The 19730-nt window shown below is 49.2% G+C and overlaps 6 protein-coding genes across 6 annotated transcripts; 2 read left to right on the top strand and 4 right to left on the bottom strand.

Annotated features, from left to right (window-relative positions):
* Nucleotides 1-5: 5 nt before the first annotated feature.
* Nucleotides 6-4967, bottom strand: B0J16DRAFT_330830 (uncharacterized protein). The gene is made up of 2 exons (XM_046126513.1): nucleotides 4300-4967; nucleotides 6-4236 (listed from the first exon to the last, which is right to left on the bottom strand). Exons 1-2 carry the CDS (start codon nucleotides 4712-4714, stop codon nucleotides 401-403), a joined length of 4251 nt encoding a protein of 1416 aa, XP_045990301.1. The 5' UTR covers nucleotides 4715-4967; the 3' UTR covers nucleotides 6-400.
* A 1104-nt stretch (nucleotides 4968-6071) lies between these two features.
* Nucleotides 6072-8189, top strand: B0J16DRAFT_330829 (uncharacterized protein). Its single transcript, XM_046126512.1, has one exon. It carries the CDS (start codon nucleotides 6314-6316, stop codon nucleotides 7991-7993), a length of 1680 nt encoding a protein of 559 aa, XP_045990300.1. The 5' UTR covers nucleotides 6072-6313; the 3' UTR covers nucleotides 7994-8189.
* Nucleotides 8190-9128, bottom strand: B0J16DRAFT_330828 (uncharacterized protein). Its single transcript, XM_046126511.1, has 4 exons — nucleotides 8829-9128; nucleotides 8605-8762; nucleotides 8372-8543; nucleotides 8190-8317 (listed from the first exon to the last, which is right to left on the bottom strand). Exons 1-4 carry the CDS (start codon nucleotides 8861-8863, stop codon nucleotides 8233-8235), a joined length of 450 nt encoding a protein of 149 aa, XP_045990299.1. The 5' UTR covers nucleotides 8864-9128; the 3' UTR covers nucleotides 8190-8232.
* Nucleotides 9129-9228: 100 nt separating this feature from the next.
* On the bottom strand, nucleotides 9229-11841 carry B0J16DRAFT_43161 (uncharacterized protein). Its single transcript, XM_046133847.1, has 4 exons — nucleotides 10679-11841; nucleotides 10448-10627; nucleotides 9575-10393; nucleotides 9229-9521 (listed from the first exon to the last, which is right to left on the bottom strand). Exons 1-3 carry the CDS (start codon nucleotides 11547-11549, stop codon nucleotides 9648-9650), a joined length of 1797 nt encoding a protein of 598 aa, XP_045990298.1. The 5' UTR covers nucleotides 11550-11841; the 3' UTR covers nucleotides 9229-9521; nucleotides 9575-9647.
* Nucleotides 11842-12122: 281 nt separating this feature from the next.
* On the bottom strand, nucleotides 12123-14095 carry B0J16DRAFT_43134 (uncharacterized protein). Its single transcript, XM_046133846.1, has 2 exons — nucleotides 13961-14095; nucleotides 12123-13899 (listed from the first exon to the last, which is right to left on the bottom strand). Exon 2 carries the CDS (start codon nucleotides 13822-13824, stop codon nucleotides 12148-12150), a length of 1677 nt encoding a protein of 558 aa, XP_045990297.1. The 5' UTR covers nucleotides 13825-13899; nucleotides 13961-14095; the 3' UTR covers nucleotides 12123-12147.
* A 1158-nt stretch (nucleotides 14096-15253) lies between these two features.
* On the top strand, nucleotides 15254-16729 carry B0J16DRAFT_43117 (P-loop containing nucleoside triphosphate hydrolase protein). Its single transcript, XM_046133845.1, has 4 exons — nucleotides 15254-15611; nucleotides 15679-15772; nucleotides 15819-16451; nucleotides 16507-16729. The coding sequence occupies exons 1-4, from the start codon at nucleotides 15581-15583 to the stop codon at nucleotides 16607-16609; spliced, it is 861 nt and encodes a 286-aa protein (XP_045990296.1). The 5' UTR covers nucleotides 15254-15580; the 3' UTR covers nucleotides 16610-16729.
* The last annotated feature ends 3001 nt before the right edge of the window (nucleotides 16730-19730 follow it).

Here is a 19730-nt window from a genome sequence, read left to right as displayed (position 1 = left end):
AATTCTCCAGATATTTCAAAACTTGGCAGACTTTGCCCACTGTCGTATTGATTCATGCTGTATCGTTGAGTCCAGCTAATTAGATTGTGAAAGGTAAAGTGAACCACTCATATATAATTCTAACGCTTACTTTTAAATGCCCTGCCAAGTCCGAATCAAGAAAACACAAATGAACAGAGGCCCGAGGCCAATATGAGGATATCTAAGTACATACGCCCTTGTGGCCGGCACATCGCATGAGCCATCAACACCAACCTCCCAATTCTGCTTGAAACTCATAGTTAAAACGAAGACATGAGATATGCCCATCCCAGCGACGCCCATTTGCAGAATGAACTTAAGAAAAAATTGCTATATACAGAGAACGCGTTATTTGAAAGCCTTCCATCTCACGCCAGGCTCATGCGTTGACAGGCTGTACAGGGCGGCTCGGGAGCTGCTCAACGTCTTGGACCGACTCAGAATCCGAGTCTCGACTTTCAAACTCGTCTTTTCTGCTGCTTCGACCTCTTTTAGCACCGGTATCGTCTGTCTCCTCATCTGTCTCTGTCTCCATAGGAGGCAAAGGGCTTCGGCGCCCATCTGAGAAGCTGACTGCAACCTCACTCTCCGTATCGGAGGGTATCGTTAACCTGCCGCCGGCGGACGCACTTCTACCCTGCGCAGTCGAGTATTTTCTATGTAGCTCACGAAAGCTTCTAGCGGTTGCAGTGCTTGCGCTTGCGATGGACTCTCTGCGCTCACTCGTTTGCCCACTCGTTTCCTCACTTTCAAGAGGTACACCAATAGCAGAATGGAAATCATCATCCTCTGGGCCGCTCGGCATGGGCGATAGTGGCATATCGTACTGCTGCGAGGACTTTCGAGCGCGAATCTTTTCGTCGTGGGTCATGTTCTGCAATCCATCACCAAAGTTGATGACTGACGCCTTCTTTCCATGAACCACAAAGCTTCCTGTGCCTCTTGCAAGCTGATGATCTTGTGCCGATTCCTCTCCTGAACCAGCTACTTCCTTGCCTTTGCGACTACTACGATGATGGGAGAGATGCCCAGCGCCTTCTCGGAGGGTTCGTTGGAGACTGCGGCGAATTTTGCTTCTGTCAAGCTTGTCTACGGATGTACCAGACTCGGCAGCGGGATCTGCACCTGTTGAAACAGTCGCTTTGTCCGTAGGATCACGGCTGGGCCGTTGTTCAAGCAAACCTGTCTGTTCCAGGAAGTCCTGTTCTTCGGCATCAGGGTCATGGCGATTGTCATCCTCGGGGCGTTGTGGTGACTTGGAGTTGTCGTCTTGTGAAAGAGGCTTCGTTAATGGGGCCTGCGGCAGTGAGGTTATAGGAGACTGTGCTATGCTTGATATGGATCCGTGCCTTGTAATGGCTGCGTCAGGTCTAGCGAAGGAAAGATCGCGTGAGCTGTGCCGGCGCTTTGTTGCGCTCTGGGGAGGTGTAGTGAAAACTTGATCCAAGGGAGAATCTATATCCTCGGTGACCTCGGCGGAGTTGGGTAGGTGGACAACTTGAGGCTCTGTAGGTGTTCTTGGATCGCCGTCGGTTCCCGAATGATGAGTTGATCTTGACCCCCTGCGTCCCACATTGGCGCGTGGAGTTGGTGACCCAGTTCTTTGTGAAAGTCGATTTGACGTCTGTTTTGTAGGGGTGAATGTTTCAGATGGGTATTCTTCCTCGAGGTCTTGTATCAAGATATCGCGATGACATTTTGATTTCCACATGTCTTGACGAGTCCACTTGATCTGTGCAGACATTCGCGCAGCGGCGGCCAAGAGCTGTTCCCTTGTTCTTGGCTGGATTGGCGCCAAGATTTGGAGATGGCGTGCGTTTCTGAGCTGGTCCTCGAGCTGCTTTTGGATCTCCTGGACATTTTCGTCGGCCTCTTCAATTTTCTGCTTCATAACGTCTCGCCGAGCAGCCGAGATGTCTTCGGCCATCTTGTGATCTATACGACTTCGAGCAATGGATACAGGGCCTGTTGGTGTCTGAATAAGCGTGGCAGCATCGGCGCTATCAAGCCTGCGAAGGCCACGACGGCCTTGCCCATCATAATTACCGCCGACAACACCGCGCATCTTAACACCTGTAGTCCGGAAAGCGGCAGCATAGTTGAGTTTAGCAAGCCAGTCGTTCATCTCCTCTTCGTTATCCGCCAGCAGTACTTCCTCTAGGCCACCCTGACGCACGTATACGAAAGCATTCTTGTGCTTTTTGTACGCCGCATCGTGAAGAGCAACCGCAGCATAAGTAGACATAAGGCCGTCTGGCTTGAACTCTTGGAGTGGGGGGTTGAAAATCAGCGGTACACCATCATGCCCTGCCTTGATGTGATTATCGTACTGATGCATTAGTGACTTAACCCAGCCTGTGTTCCGGAAGAAGTAAAGCTGCGCCCCTGTAAGAATAGCTCCCCACTCCTGCCAAGGAGATCGTGCCTTTCGTTTCTTTGCGTCCTTCCGCCAGAGCAACCCGACCTTTGTAACCTTGATATCGACTATTCCAGGGTGCGCTTCAGCAGGGTTACTGGCTGTCTGTTCCGTCATGAAAGCATCTGGCCGAGATCGAGCTGACACAATCTGCAGGACGCCGGTCTTAAAGAACGTTTTTTGCAAATCCTTCAGGTTCAAGCTGGGTGCGGTGCCTAGGTAGTTATAGTGATCATCCAATTCCATTGCCTCTTTCAAGTTGGGTCTCAGCGCGTCCAAACTCCCATCAAGGATCAAGGTATAGGGATCAATGGGCTCCTTCATAGCCCGTTTTGCGGGGTCGTTGACTGTAGATGCGAGTAAAGGCTTCCGTCGTGACTTGTGTGCAGCATAACGATCAGCGCCTGGTTCTAAATCGTCCTCAACATGAATAAAAGGGGTATAAGTGATGTTGTCATAAAAACATTCCAGAATGTCGTCAAAAATGCCCTCCCCGTTTGTGTTTTTCAAGTAATCAGATTTTTGCATCTTGTGCTTGTTGTTCTTGTTGAAAACATCGGTGTGTAAAATGAGTAACGAAAATGCAATGAAATAAGCCTGGTCGGGCGACGAGTAAATGCCCGGATTGCACTCGTGGTAGCGGTTTGCAAATGCCTGCAGACAGCGATCAATCTGCTGGGTCTCCTTGGGTAACTCAGCCTCCATCAGCAGCTTGCGGATTGCCATATCCATAGGGTCCCCAAAGAAGCCGAAGCTGCGCATATAGCTCCGAAGGACAGCCGTCATGAATGGGTCAGCACTTTTTGACAGAGTAGCAGCAATAATGCCCCGACTAGCAACGTCTTCGACTCGGGTAAGGTATTTGGCAGGCGACTCGTCTTCATTGCGTTCAGGAAGAACAAAAGAATCTCTGGCAAGCTGAAGTGAGTTGTTTTTGGATCCGATAGAAGCAGGCGTAGTAGGGGTCAACGTGCCCTGACGACTGAGCTCAGAGTTCTGCCTTAGACGACTCAGTCCAAACAAATCACCAAAGCTTTTACGGCCAGTCGAAGATGATGTCCGGGTTGTCGGTGGAAGAAGGTGATCATCATTGGAGTCTCGGCCCATCGAACTCATAGTAGAGGACCTTCCTCGTAATAGATTACCTCTAGTTGGCGAGGAATGGCCTGATTGGGTACCGCCGGGAGCAACTAAAGTTGTAGCAGGCGATTGAGCTGTTTGTAAGTCTGTACCTTTTGTGGTGCTCCCACCAGCTGTTCTGTGACTTTGGGCCGAGGCTGGTCGAGGAGTAGCAGAGATACCAAGTGAAGAAGCAGAGGAGACACCAGGCGGTGCTTTCCCTTGCTGTTGCAAATGTGCAAATGGGAACAGAGGTTCTGGCGCTTTCTTGTGTCTCCGTAATCTGAAAAATGGGCCCGATTTCTTGGGTGTCGTTTCCGGGCTTTGGTAAGATGAACTCTGGTGAGACATGTGATCATTGGAGCTCGCATCAGACCTTGATGACTCGGACGGTCGATTCGGGGGTGTTAGAATAGCTCCATTAGGACTGCTTGTAGTGGCTGTTGTAGATGGCCGTGGTGATTCTGGTTCGTCCAGAGTTTCAAGCGCAGGGCGTCGCCTGTCATCGGTAAAGGATTTCCGAAGTGTTTTCTGGCGGTCGAAATTATCGTTTGAATGGTTGCCGTCACGGGGTATATCTGTCGAGCGTCGAAATCTGGCTGCCAAGCTTATCCTGGATGACTTCTTCTTTGGTCCCTTGTTGAGTTCATTCGTAGGAGCGGTAGTAATGATTTCGGGGGCTGGATCGACACTAGTTAGCTGCTATGTTCTTGACCACGAAAGGGGAACATAGGGTGATTTACGTCGGGGTACTGGGGGAGTTTTTTCGGACTGCTGTTTGGCTCGAAGGGACAACTGCGAATCACTCGCATTTCGAAAGCGTAAGACGGAAAACCGATGGTGCTTGCTGTTTTCATCTTGTATGGGAGGGGTATCAGGGCGGTTCTCGGTTTGGCCTGCAGGGCGGCTCCCAGGGCGACTCTCGCTATGGCTCTCACGAGGGTCTTCAAAACGGCTGCTGGTGGTCGAGTCGCGAGGTAAATCGTGAGATGGCGGGGGGTGGAAAGATTCGCCAGCGCCCTGTTCGTCATTCTGACTTGATTGGGAGGGAATCGCAGGACCGATGTCGCCGGATGCGCTGGATTCAAAGAATGTATGGCGGCGCATATCATTCTCACTAGACATGGTGTTGTTGCCTCGGCGGCGAAGGAAAGCCATGGCAGCGACTGATCATGGTACGCGGCCAGCCAGGGCGTTGTCGTGAGGGCCAGGGGATATCGATGAGAAGGTGTAGGAATAGAGGGTGGCAGGTGTCTAATGACCTACCAAACAGAAGACTGGAGCACAGTCGCTGCGGCGTTCATTGAGACAACTGTAGACGTCGATTTCGATGATGAAAGTAGAGCAAGGGCAAAAGTCGCGTATAAAAGCTGAATCGCGGGTCTTTGCTGATGTAGTTGATGGGTAAGGTAGGTACGTTTTTGTCGAGACTGGTGCTGATGGAGCAGAGCAGCAGTCGCTTTCCGAGCTTCCCACCAGGCCAGGGGCTGGCGTTGCAGCCTCAATTGGTCCAGCGCAGCACACAGAGCGCAGAGCGTAGCGCAGCGTCTAGGCTGGGATAGGCTGGACCGGGCTGGACCGTCAGACTACGATGGAACCTAGGTATGCACAGTCGACCCGACAGTGTAGCAGGCCCACTACTAAGGCTCTTGAGCGCGTGGCTGGTTAGGGGTAAGGGAGCACATAAAAGCCCGTATGGATGGATTGGAAGGAAGGGCGGCCTGGAAGTCCCGCTGTAAAAGGCTTTCATGCGCTAGCCTGCCCCTGGGAGCATCAATGTGGCTGGTGATCTAACGTATTGCATGTACCTCTTCATTCGAGTTCCCATATTGACTGCAGCTGAACCGAAATTGCATGTCAGGCACCAAAGACATTTTTACAAATTTGAAAGATATGTTACAGTAGCCGTTGGGCTCTCGTGTTAACGTTGCAAGTATGGGCGGAAAAGCCTTGGAAAAGGATACGATAAAAAGAAACGGTTTACGTCTTCCGCTTTACTACGGCGGAGGTCTATCGGAGGAAGCAAAGGCACGGATATAGCTCTCACGCCTGCAATTGAGGAGCCTTGAGCTAGGTTCTTGTCAGCCTCAGATTTGAACTTGCAATGAGAACTTTAAGAACTTTCTAAGCGGTAGCGAAAAAGGGGCTCCATCGATAGATCCATGCTGTTCGTAGTCTGTTGTGCCATTTAGGGTACAGTACGCACGCAATGCTGTATGTAGAGGTAGTTAACAGCCTCATGATCCATAATATTCCGTTTCCAATAGTCTTACTTGTTGAAGTGTCATGGAAACTGGAGGGGAAAGTTCTTGTATGTATTACGAATCAGTGCGCGTCACAATCTAGAAAAGTCGAACTCTTGAAGATCAGTTACTACGGGGTCACTTATTATTTTGTCTTTTTATTAAGATGGAACCTACTATGTAGACTACTATTCTTTCATGTCTGCTGAACTGAAGTGCAGTCCCAATTTAATGTCATTGGATGCCAAAAAAGGAAACCATGACCCACGTCAGCCCAACTGGAGAATGGATGTTTCGTCAGTCGGGGCATTCTCCAGTTTATTAGACTTACCATCCCTCATTTGTCAGTTTCTTTATCTCTAATATTCACGCTACATCATAACGACCTACTCCATACATACGACCATCAACCAGGCGCTTCAGCCGAGAGTTGATCATTTTCTCTCCATCATATGCTGTAGTCAATTAGCGTCTATCGCCCGCATCAACTGCGTACTTGCAGCGGATCTTCAAGATGAAGCTGCAATTGCTGACAGCGAGTTTGCTGCTTTTGCAGGCCTCCAACGTCAGCGCCAACGCCGTTGGTATCAATCCTCAGCGCGATATCTCAGATTCCCACAATACCAATAGTCACATCCAGTCCAACACTCGAATCTTTCCTTATCTTACCAAACTTCGCGACAAAGTCATCGAGTCTGTATTTGGACGCAAACCGACCGAGGACATAACCCCGCCACCCATCCCCAATCAGTTGCGCGCACAATATGTTAAGCAGCTCGTGCTTCGATTCAATGTTACCACTTCCCACGAAGAAGGCGCTCTAGCCGACGCCGCTGCGCGTCTATTTCTCGATGTCTGGGCTTTCACCGACGACTATGTCGACATTCGTTTGCATGCTGATGAGGTTCGGCCTTTGCTCAGCTTGCTCCCTAAGTCGCTACATACATCGCACTCAGTCTTGATCCCAGACTTGGCTTCCGCTGTCTATAACTCGCTTCCAACCGGTGGAAGCCCAGGCTATGCCGATCCGAAAACCTTTGCACCGGTGGTCAAAGTTGCTTCTTCGCCTGGAGACAACCTCTTTTTCCAGGACTACCAATCTCTACCAGTAATAACGCGCTGGATGCGACTGCTTGAGGCTATGTTTCCATCCTACGTCAAATTCATCAATGTTGGCAAGTCCTACGAAGGCCGTGACATACCTGCTCTACGCGTAGGGATTCCACAAACCGCACCAGATGCACCTCGACGAAAGACCATCATGGTTATGGGTGGCTCACATGCTCGCGAGTGGATATCTACTAGCACCGTAAACTATCTGGCATGGTCCTTCATCACTAGTTACGGTAAGGAACGAATGATTACAAAGCTGCTGGACGAGTTCGACCTTATCTTCCTCCCTGTTGCTAACCCTGATGGATTCGAGTACACCTGGCACGTGGACCGACTTTGGCGCAAAACGCGGCAACAAACCAACCTTCAGTTCTGCCGCGGATTGGATCTTGATCGCGCTTACGGATATGAGTGGGACGGCTCGCAGGTCCAGAGAGACCCATGCTCCGAGAGTTACGGGGGAGAGAAACCTTTCCAAGCTGTTGAGGCAGTCCAGATCGCGGACTGGGCACGTAACCAGACCTGGAACAATAACGTCCGATTCGTTGGTCTGGTTGATCTTCATTCATATTCCCAGCAGATTCTTTACCCTTATTCGTTCACCTGTTCCATTGATCCGCCCAACTTGGAGAACTTGGAAGAGCTAGCCGCAGGTATCGCAAAATCGATACGCCTATCGAACGGCGAGACTTATACGGTAGCGTCAGCATGCGAAGGTGCGGTGTCTGCACGTGAGCACAGTGGCGGCAGATACTGGTCTCGAATCGAGTCTGGTGGTGGTTCGGCGGTTGACTGGTTTTATCATGAGATGCGAGCTCACTACAGCTACCAGATCAAGCTTCGGGATACCGGTAGTTACGGGTTCTTGCTTCCCAAAGAGCACATTGTCCCAACTGGAGAAGAGCTCTTCAATGCGATGAAGTACTACGGCGACTATCTCTTGGGCAATAACGGAATCGAGCGGTTTTCCGAGACTGAAAAAGACGATGATTTCAAAACAGACCAAAATCAACACGTCGAAACCGCTGAGGAAGACGAAACGATGAGCCAAGAGCTAAGAAGGAGGAGAATGAAAAGGTGAACGGGAGGGGACATATATTAAGCACTTGAATATTCTATCAGGATGTGATAATAACGATTGAAGTTATGAATTTTGAACGAGTTAATTAGTATGACGTCGCAATTGGCGGAAATGCAGGCGTATAATGGTCACATATAAAAGCATGTCATGGAAATAACGGAGTAATTATCAAAGGTTTAGCGGTACAGATATGAGAACTTGTATTATATTAAATATTCGACTAAGCACAGTTGAACAACTTAGTTGCCCAGAGCATACATGACGGAGGTGTAGGCGGCCATGAACTTGAGCGACACATCGCAAAGGGCAGAGCCAATGGAACCACTGCATTCGAGTCAGTACAAATGTTAGTTTAATAGAAAGAGAGGCTTCACTCACCCCATACGTCCCTTGGGACCACCAGCAGAGTAACCTATGGCATAGAAGACACGGGAAACAGCCCAGCCAGCACCGAGGACAGCAGAGGCAACAGGGTAGCGCAGACCAGAGATCAAGAGAGCACCCAAGAAGGAAATCTGGTTCTCTGTAAAGTTGGCGTGCGAACGCTGGGCTATCGAAGAAGTTAGTTCAGGACGAAAGTACATAAGAACCTGACAGTATAGAGTACTTACCGCAGTTGAACTTGTAGGCCTCGGCATCCTTCTCAGCCAGCTCGTTGGAAGCGTAGGGGATGGGGTACTTGAGGCCACTTCGCTTGCGAGCCTTGCTGGTGAGGACAACGTGGAGAGTGTTGATGAAGAAGGTGGAAGTAGCAGCAACGAGAACGTAGCTGAGTTGCCAGTTAAGTTAGTTGACCTTTCATCGGTTAAGCTTGTGAGGAGTGAATATTCCTTACCCGTACTCAGCGGGGAGTTCAAGGACGAGAGACATGATGGCAGTGAGTTGAGGGAGGCCTGGGAGGATATTGAGAAGTGAAGTGAAGTAGAACGAGTTGATATAGTGATGGTGTCAAGGTGTCGTCGGCTCTAGCTGGCTCTTAAATAATGGACACACGGACAACAAGATCATCAAAAGCCAAGCACTGAAACAACGGAGCGGGCCCAAGGATTCCCGACGAGCTAACTCCACCTGGACCAACAATCCACCGACTCTAACTGTTCTCTTGCATGGCCAAAGCACAAGCGGAGGGTTCAATTGGCAATTAATAATCGTATTGGGTATGAATGATACTCTATTCCGTTCTATCCTGCATGTCGAGTGCCCTTCGTGTCATATTCATCCTGACCGACGACCCTGGCCGACGAGCCGATATCCGTCGTCATGATCTATAGTTTGGAGTCAACCCGTCATGGTCATAATTCGTAAAGAGCGAGTTTTCGGACCACGGACAAACTCTAGGTCTAGAAGGGGTAGTCTAGTCCCGTCGGAGAGATAGTATGACTATCCTCCGAAACCAAATTACTTTGCATCTTTTGTGGGCTGAATAATGGAAGTCGGCCGTTGTTTGCATGTTCTAGTTGTCAAAACTCCGCAGTCCAATGCAGGTACAAAACAACTCCGCAAGCTATTCGTATGCTCGTATCCACAACTCAATGTCAGCTCAGCTGTCAGTCAATACAATACTCCCAAAATAGTACGTACCGTGAATGGGTTTTATCCAATTGCGTTGCTCTTTCTCTCAGAACACAACTCTGGCCTCTTTATTTGTGTCATCTCAGCCAGTGCACCTTTCTTCAGGTGAACGCCACATCAGACCAAGGCCTTCAAAAACCCTTCGTTCTGCTGTTTCCATATCAGGAGCCACATCGCCGGCTGAGGTCCCTTCAAGATCAACCCATCTACCATCATCCCTACGTCGAATCCCATTACTGTCGAACTTGTACCCTCTGTTATTCTTGCAGTATCGCCGAAGGTCTCTTTGAAAAGTCGTTCCGCCACTCCAGCCTAACACCGCGCAGCCAACTGTCTTCCATGGACTGATGATTATGTCGATTCGTCTGTGTGGCGCATCTTCTTGATTTGGGTCTTTCCAAACCACCAATGCCTTATCGAGTGTGTCAAAACCCGAACTCTGGGAGCTCTGTCCTTTCCATGGCAAAGGACGTTGCCCTCGTTCACTGTTGTGAGTCGACAGTGTCAGTGTATGAGTGATCAGAGAAGCCTTCTCGAGGGCTACGACAATCTGAGATATTACGTGGAGTGTCATGTTCTCCTCCCGATGACTCAAAACGACGTCCACATCGCCCGACTGTTGCTTGCCTCGTCTGTAGCCTCCAACAATAATCATTTCGAATCCTGGATCGATCTTGCGAGCGTACTTCAAAATGGAAGCGCCGATGGAGGTGACTTCGCTTCGAGGAATCCCAAGGAGGAATTCGCTGTAATACTTGACACCAATTTGCTGTGAGCGACTAAGAGTAGCCCATCCATACTCTATCAGATCATCTAGATCTCGCCATCCTGCGACTCGTAAGTACTTCCAAGATTCATAAACACTATTTTTAGGGAGCTCACCTTTTTGGTAGAACTCGCGGGCAGTAACAGCCCCCACGCCCCATATGTTAAAGAAGATCTTCAGAACAAATATCTTGGGGTCTGCATCAGCTTCACGTACTTCTGCCGACTCCCCTGTCTCCTTCCAGTGGTGCCATAGTTCGGCAACTCTATTACCGCAACCTGGCAATCGCGCGACTTCTGGAAGACAGTTCAGCTAATTGATCTAGAAGCACTCATGGGAATTCTCACCTTGGAGATTCTTGAGAGGATAAGGGTACGCTGCCACCGAAGCAATGGATGTCGAGTACGCTCTTACGCCCACTCCGTCTTCTCGGAGCTGACGGATAGTGCGTATCTCAATGAGAAGTTTAACAAAGTCTTCGTTTGGCGGGTTCATGTGAGTAGGTCGCTGGCAAGAATAGATAGTTTTTGAAAACCCGGGCATCGCAGGTAAGTCGATATCATGCTCCGATGTAGTTTGGTGGAGCAAGCTCGGCGCGGTCTGTGATAATGTCGCCGAGGCATCATGGCGCCGTTTATGACGGGTGCGTGGTGAAGTGCTCGCTGGCCCAGCTTTCTGTTCAGCAAGAACCCGTTCCAAGATGCTGTTTTCTGGAGAAGTAGAACCGACTGGGGACCCGTATACAGCTTCGATCTCGGATTTGGGCATATGCACAGGTACGGGTACAGGTGTTGTTTCTCGTGCCGGTACTTTGCTGCACTGGTAGATCAAGTACTGGTCCAAAGGGAGTAATTTGTCCTTCTCCCACGAGTCCAAGAGCCACGCCAACTTGACAACTTTGACTGTATCGCTTCCCATGGCGACGGGTCCTGTGATTTTCCTCCGCTTAGGGTCAGGGCCATCGTCCGCGTCCGCCACTTCATTGAGCGAAGATTCATCACATTGAGCCTGTGCTTTTTCCGAAGGTAGGAAGTTAAGCTTTGCTCTTCTTAGTTCAAATTCAGCGCGCTTAGGTTGCGATATCTTGCCAATCACGATTTCAGCCTCATTGATGTCGTACGTCAACGTAGGAATCCCTTCTTCGAGTTGGTGCAGTTCTTCCGGCTTTAGGTGAGCAGAAAGCAGGAATATTCGAGGCAGATTCTCGAGGTCCATCATAGCAGCTCAAAATCAGTGGGAAACGAGTGCGATTTGGGGTCCTTCGGCTATTCACAGAACCTGAAGACTGTTGCAGTTGACGTGGATGGCATACTTGTACGCGTGAAAACAAACAGTTTGAATGATGGTTTGGTCTCGTTTTTTTTTCTGAGCAGTCAATAGAAAAGAGCTTTGTTTAAATCGGCGGATGACGTATAGATGAAAGAATGTTAGCCGACCGACGGACCTCAGCGTGGGTATCACAAAAGCCCATGGTGGTTCCCCATTCATTGCTTTTTCCTCAATGAGCTTGAGCAAACTTCATGTGACTACCCGAGACGAGTGCAGTGTGGTGGGCTATTATGCTTACGCTTACACGTTTTCCTACCACTTAAATTATCCACCTATGGATTAAAAGAAGACATTAGATTATTCTTCAAGCTCCTAATTTTACATGTTTTCTGGCAATGGATAGTCTTCGTCAAAATGATCATTGTAAGGCTATGGGCTAATTGCATTGTCTCAAGTAGGTATTATATAATATTCAGGTGGGATACTCCTAACATATAGCTTATAAAATTACCAGACTCTACCTGCCTGCATTTCTCGTCAACAATATCTAATCTATTCGTCGACCTCGGGTATTATTCACTGGTCGTCCCTCAACTCCCGTAGAGGAAGACGCTTGCGTATCATTCAGAAGTGGGATGTTGTCCACGCTCATGGGTCGATTGGCATCATCTTTAGACAAAGATGTGTCCATCATCATGTCCTTCTCACGATTGACTTCATTGATAGAGGGGATCTGGCCGGTCGATGCTGAGGGCGCTACTCCCTGTTGGGTGAGTTGGTTGGCAGATGATTCATCAGGGCGAGCTCCAAAGGGAGGTGATTGTGGCATCTGCTCTGGGGAATTCTGCCATTGAGCGACCTCAGCCTTCATGGCCTCCAATTCCTTTTGGAAACGCACGCCAAATACATCAATGTAGTAAGTAGCACCGTTGTAGATACTCCAAGTGAAGACCACCATGAGGAAAGTTGCGGATGCCCAGCGGCTAAGGAACCATAACGGGCAGGGCAGCATTGTGAGGAGTGCATAAGAATACTGGATCAACATAAATGTTGCCTCCTGTAATTTCTCTGGTTGTCGGAGTACGAACTTTCCCAGCCAGGTCTTGGCATATGACTTCTTCAGCCAAGTAAAGGAGGTAGGCCGTCCAGCTGCGATCTTGTCTCGTCGGCGCACAGTAATGAAGACGTAGTACAAGAGCTGCCAGAAGATGTAGGGCAGTGTGCTCCAAGCAAGCATGGAGACAACGTTGGCATAGGCCGTTGGGGATCCTGGCGGAGAATTTTTGATGGTCCAAATCGCAGGGAAACGCTCTTTCTGCTTCTCGGGAGAGAACAGGTGGACAATGCAGTGCAGCGTGGCGCATGGCATGATATGAATAAACAGCGAGGTGACCTTGTCGAAACTGTGGAAGACAAGTGAATTGCGCCACATGATGATAGCCACCGCATTGTTTCCAAACGCCAAGCAGTAAGAGGCAGTGAAGAGACGCTTAGAGCCAGGAAACACCCAAATCGAGAGTGCTAGCAAAAGGTTGGTAAAATAGCAAAGGTCGGCCACAAAGTAATGGTATCCACGTCGACGATAAGTGAAGAAACGGATAGGCATGAAGTACAAAAGTTGTACAGTATACCATAGATGAAAATGCTCTGGATATGCACCGATAAGATATCCACTGAGGAAGATGTTCAAGACACCAAATATGAAAGATACCTTTTCACGGGCACTGATAACTTTTGTGTCACTCCACCGCTTTCCGAGCTTGTCCATACGGTGTTGCATTTGCTTGCGGTACCTGTCCAGCTGCTCATCGGCCTCAGGAACTCGGCGTCTCCATTCCTCAACCATGCGTTCCCGCGCAGATTGTGTCTTGGTCTTGATCGCTTCCCTCGAGCGGCGGACCTTGTCTGTTTGAGCTGTGATGCCCTTTTGCAGCTTCTCGAGCTGCTGTGGCAACGCGAAGTTGTCGAGAAGGTCAAGGACAGACAAGCGATCCAAAGGCGGACCATCCCAGTCCTCATGGTTGGAGCTACTGCCGGAGAAAGATGGATTTCTCGAATGCATTGAACCTCTGGGTGTTGTGGCGCCTAGGACGGGAGTATCGAGCAAGGCATCATCGGTGGGTGCATCGTTTGGGGAAGGAGGATCAGGCGTTAGAATGACCTCGCTATCGGTTGAGATATTGTCGGATTTGAGGCCCGAGGCAGCCCTGGAGTTGTCGTCCATGGTGTGGGCTTTTCTTGTCGTCCACTTTCACGTGTCTAAGCGGCGCGCGGCTTTAGATATGGTTGTAAGTATTAACTACAGAGCACTGGATTAGTATCGACATAATGATGACCGATGAAATGGGATCAATACTCACGGAGGAGGAAGCGTGGCTAGACGGCACCAACGGAAGGACTGCAAGGGAGCGCAAGTTGGTTGATAGCACCTATTTATACGAGACGGCTGCCACTTTCGACAAGCTCTATTGATAGACTGGGAGTAGACTGGGATAGTGGTGGATCATCCGTCCCTTGCACCTTAATCAAGGGGTCGGCTGATGCTGGGTTGAGGAAGTTAGGTAGGTTGAGGATGAGACGAGTTAAGCGTGATAGCCTAGGAAGAGGAGAAAGTTGGGGAGAAAGGAATAAGGGAAACACCAGCGGTGACGAAGTAGATATGCACGTGGGTGGGATGGATGTGATGTAGGTATTGAACGTGTACGTCTAGCACAATCTGTCCTGGTTACAGCAACTTGAAGGCGGCTGCTGGCCGCTGGCTGGACCCTGGAATGATGATGAAATGCAAGTGGACATGCTGAAAGCTTGCTTGGCTTGGGGAAGTGGGGACGGTGGCACATGCATTGAGCTACCTATTGGTGTCGATCTTTTATTAGAGTCGTTGGCTCTTAAGCAGTGGACATTTCTTGATAATGGATGCTGGCAAGTTGCATCATACACAACCTCATAGTGGGATTTTCTGCTTCTATCATCCTGTAATGAATTTCTTGCTAGGCAACTGCGCATTGCTAGCCATAAACAGAATGCAGGGAACTTCAGACGCATGGACTTTTATGGTTCTTGAAGATGGGCAACGACTAGTTTCATATTATCACGATACCCACGCCAAAAATAATCATGTGAACTTTACAACCATCTCACTCTTCTCGTCTTTGTTGTACCAAAGCGTGGTGACTTATTCAAATCCAATTGGCTGCAACACTACGCGAAGGCATACATCCATTGTTAGGCCGAGTATTAGGTAGTACTGGCCGGATATCGCAACGGTTATCATCAAGCCTCTGCTACTGTACAGGGTTTCTAATCCTTAGCATGTCCCGTTTCTGGAGTGTATTCTTGATAATTATTAAGTTGCTGGCTGATGATATTGGCGTGACAGTTTGAAGTCTACTTGAGGTGCCTGAGAATTGGGTAACAAAGTCGGGCGGACTCTTTAAATGGAGGTCTATGGAAGCTCTGATTGGATAAAGCATGGCATACAGACTCCTGTATGAGCTTTAACGCAGTACCTACGGCGGGGGAGAGCAAGTGCCGCCTAAGCCCAGGTTGCACAGGCCTTGCCCAATGCAATCCATTCTGCCCGGCGTACTAACTCGACAACCCAGCTAAGCCAGTCGCGCGACGCGTTATCCATTCTTTCACCTTTCGCGGCACGCCAAACGGTGAACCCTTTTGATCGTCAGTCTTTCTTGTTGATGATGCGGATTAATAGTTACGATCCGTTAAATCTCGAAAAATAGCTTCACTACCGTTTGTTGCGCACTCGGCTTGCGCTTAGGGCTTCTATTGAGCATCCATCCTTTGCAAAATCCGCTGGTCGCAATTCGAGCCCCGGCCACTTTGACGCGCCTTACTTACTCGTTGGCGCATTCGCTTCACCATCAGCTGTACCCCTCTGGTCCAGCATCGCATCGTTCTATCTTGACCACACACTTCTCCGCAACCACGAACAACAGGGCATACCGCCCACCGACGTCGCCATGGGCAAACTAATCCGTCTTGAGTTATTCAGTTCGTCATTCTCTCTACCAGTATACCCAGTTGGGCCTGTGAGCCTCTAAGCTGACTTGCTCAATAGATTTCAAGTCGTACAAAGGACATCATGTTCTTCTCTTCGGCGACTCATATTTCACTTCGATCATTGGACCCAATGGATCCGGAAAGTCCAATTCGTAAGCAGCCTTTATCCTCTATCGAACCTTTCTAATCCTCCGTTAGCATGGACGCTATTTCCTTCGTCTTGGGCATCAAATCGTCACACCTACGCTCCGCCCATCTTAAGGACCTCGTCTACCGCGGCCGAGTTTTGAAAACAGCCAAGATCAACGACGATGGTTCTGCGCAAACCAACGGGGACGCAAATGGCGACGGTGATGATAAGGCCTCTCGTGGTGATCCAAAGACTGCTTGGGTCATGGCTGTTTACGAAGATGACGCGGGCGAGGAACAGAAATGGAAGCGATCCATTACGAATCAAGGCGCTAGCGAATACCGAATCAACGAACGCGTTGTTACCGCACAGCAATATAACGAGTCTCTTGAGACTGAAAACATCCTGATCAAGGCCCGCAACTTTCTCGTATTCCAAGGAGACGTGGAAGCCATTGCTTCCCAATCGCCACAGGATCTTACGCGTCTAATCGAACAGATCTCAGGAAGTCTCGAGTACAAGGCCGAATACGAAAAGACGCAAGCGGAGGCCGAGCAGGCTGCCGAAAACCAGAACTTCCAGCTTCATCGACGACGTGGCATCAACTCAGAAATCAAACAATATCGGGAGCAGAAGAGGGAGGCAGATAACTTCCAAAACAAGACTGATGAGCGTGATGCAGCCATAGTCACACATAGTTTGTGGAAGCTCTACCACTTCCAGAAGGCTATGGACGACTCATACGCCGCAATCCAGGACCACCAGGAAGATCTCAAAGAGTTACGCCGTAATGTGGAATCATTCGAGAAGAGGCTTGATGCTGCCAGGAAGGAGCAGGCTGCCGCTAATCGCCAAGTAACTCTGGTCGATAAGGAGATCAAGGCCAAGGCGAGAGATATTGAAGACAAAGAGCATAGTCTTGTCCCAATTGAAGAGAAGATCAAGGAATCAACTGCGGAAGTTAACCGGCTTCAAACCCAGGTTGCTAGGTTCACCAAGGATCGCGATGAGCAGATACAGATTGTCCAGCAAGTTCAGAAGAGTATCGACAGCGTGGAAAAGGCGCGCGAGGTATTCGAAAACGACTACAAAGAACAGATGAAGAAACAAGGCCGCGAGGTTAGCGAGGAGGACCGCCGAGAATACAACAGACTTCGTGCCCAGCTCATGTCTCGAACAGGCTCTAATCAAGCCAAGCTTGAGAACCTCGATCGACAGCGAAAGGCAGACGAGGTGACTGTGAACAACTTGAAAGGCAAAGTCGACAGTATTGCAGCAGGCATCGATAAGATTGAGGCAGAACTCACAAGCATCGAGGAGCGCAGGACTACAGCGCAGAGTACCTCTAAAGAACTCTCACAGGAAATCGATGCCAAGAAGAAAGAGTTCAACCAGCTCCAGTCGGAACGGGTGAGAACCAACCAGAAGCGGACTGAGCTTGAGGAGAAGCTCGAGGATGTCGCTCGAAAACTCAGGGAAGCCGATGATGGCCGTCGCCAAAACGACAGGGAGGCTAGAATGAAAGAAATGGTAACCTCGTTGAAACGTATGTTTCCAGGTGTCCGTGGTCGTGTTGGCGATCTTTGCAAACCAAAGCAGAAGAAGTTTGATGAGGCTGTAATTGTTGCACTTGGAAGAGACTTCGATTCAGTTGTTGTTGACTCTGAAAAGATCGGTGTTGAATGCGTCCAATACCTCAAGGAGCAAAGGTTTCCACCGATGACATTTATTCCCTTGGACAATATCAAGGTGAACGCTGTCAACACTGCCGTCAAAGGTTTTTCCGGTGCAAGGTTGACGATCGACACCATCGATTTTGATTCTTCTGTTGAGCGTGCTATGTCATATGCGTGCGGCAGCTCCGTTGTTTGCGACACCCTCGATATCGCGAAGCACATCTGTTACGAAAAGAAGATCCCTGTCAAAGCTGTAACACTAGAAGGCTATATCATTCACAAGGCGGGCTTGATGACTGGTGGCCGTGGCCCCGAGTCGAAAAGCAAGAGGCGTTTCGAGGAAGCTGATGTTCAAAATCTGCAACGGATGGCTTCCAAGCTCAAGGATGAGATCGACCGACTCCCCAAGGCTGATCGTCGAGGTTCTCAAGAAGAATCCCTGCAGATCGAACTATCCGGACTCGAGAGACGACTGGCAGCTGTCAAAGATGAGCTGGCAGCCCTCAACAAAAACCATGCGAGCAAGAAACGCGAGCTGGATAATCAGAGGAGGCAGCTTAGAGAGCTGGAGCCTAAATATCAAGAACAGGCCTCGCAACTTGAGAGCACCACAACCACTTGTGAAGAGTTTCGAGATGCTATTGCACGAGTGGAGGACGAAGTATTCGGAGACTTCTGTAGGCGACTTGGCTACAGTGACATTCGTGCCTACAGGGATTCTCAAGGCAAGCTGGAGCAGGAGGTTTCCGAGAAGCGCAACGAATTTGAGGTTCAGTTGCAGAAGCTGTCTACTCGACTCGCATGGGAACAACAGCGGGTGGGTATGTCAGAAACTCACATCAACACATCCCAAAAGTCGATCCAACATTTCAGGAAGGAGATCAAGACCTACACTAAGACAAAGGATGAGATCGAAAATGCCATGAGCGAAGAACAAGAGGCTTTGGAGGCTCTTCGTGAAACACTGGATGAGAACAAGTCGGAGCTTGCTGAGAAAAACCAGAAAGTGGCCGAGGCCAAGGCCGAGGTGCAAAAACGCTCCAAGGACATCGATGCACACAACCGGGACATCAACGCTCTTGAGACGGTAGTCCAAAAGAACAGTTCAAGTAAATCGGCTTTACTTCGACGATGTCGTTTAGAACAAATCCGCATACCGCTTGTTGAAGGCACTTTGGACAATCTGCCTAACGAAGATGAGCTGCTTCGCCAGGATCCCGATGCCATGGATATCGATGAAGATGAAGAAGAAATGATGGATATGGCTCTTGACAACCATGGAATTGCGATCGATTTCGATGGTCTCGACGAGGATCTCAAAGCTGTAAGTGCTATCACTATTTGTAGGAGGATGCCGCTAACAAGAACATAGTCTGATGACCCGAGCGTTGAAGAAAGTCTGTCAGAGAAGATTACAAACCTAACTTCTGAGTTGGAGAAGCTCAACCCCAACATGCGAGCGATGGAGAGGCTTGAAAGTGTTGAAACCAGACTTCGAGTCACAGATCAAGAGTATGAAGACTCAAAGACGGCAGCGCAAGAGGCCAAAGAGGCCTTCAACGAGGTCAAGCAAAAGAGATACGACCTTTTCAACAAAGCTTTCAGCCATATCCAGGAGCAGATCTCGCATGTATACAAGGACCTCACTCGATCAGAAGCATACCCCCTTGGTGGTCAAGCTTATCTAGATATCGAGGAGGACACTGACATGCCTTATCTATCTGGCATCAAGTACCATGCCATGCCGCCTCTCAAGCGATTCAGAGATATGGAGCATTTGTCAGGTGGTGAAAAGACCATGGCAGCACTGGCCCTTCTATTTGCCATCCATAGCTACCAGCCCAGTCCTTTCTTTGTCCTCGATGAAGTTGATGCTGCTCTGGACAACGCCAATGTTGACAAAATCAAGAAGTATATCAAGGATCACCGGGGTCCTGGTATGCAGTTCATTGTTATTAGTCTTAAGGCAGGTCTGTTCCAGGACAGTGACAGTCTGGTAGGTGTCTACAGAGACCAGGAAGTCAACAGTTCAAGAACCCTTACTCTAGATGTAAGTTTCAACGCATCCATTCTGATGGACATTCGCTCACTAACATTCATTAGTTACGACAATATGCGTAAGAAAGGCTATAAACTCGGTCGACTTTTGTATTCTGTTTGTTTCCAGCGAGTCTAGGGGGTTGAGTTTCGATGCTTGGCGCAAGCCGACATAGCATGGAGTGGCATAGATAGGTTTTATGTGATACAACAAAATCTATTACGTTAGTCGTTACAAATATCATCAACCTTTCAGTTCGAACATTG

Source organism: Fusarium flagelliforme (genome assembly GCF_020744385.1).
Source record: "Fusarium flagelliforme strain FIESC 12 MPI-CAGE-AA-0113 chromosome Unknown B0J16scaffold_1, whole genome shotgun sequence".
Lineage (NCBI taxonomy): Eukaryota > Fungi > Ascomycota > Sordariomycetes > Hypocreales > Nectriaceae > Fusarium > Fusarium flagelliforme.
This window is presented reverse-complemented; position numbering and strand designations above follow the sequence as displayed.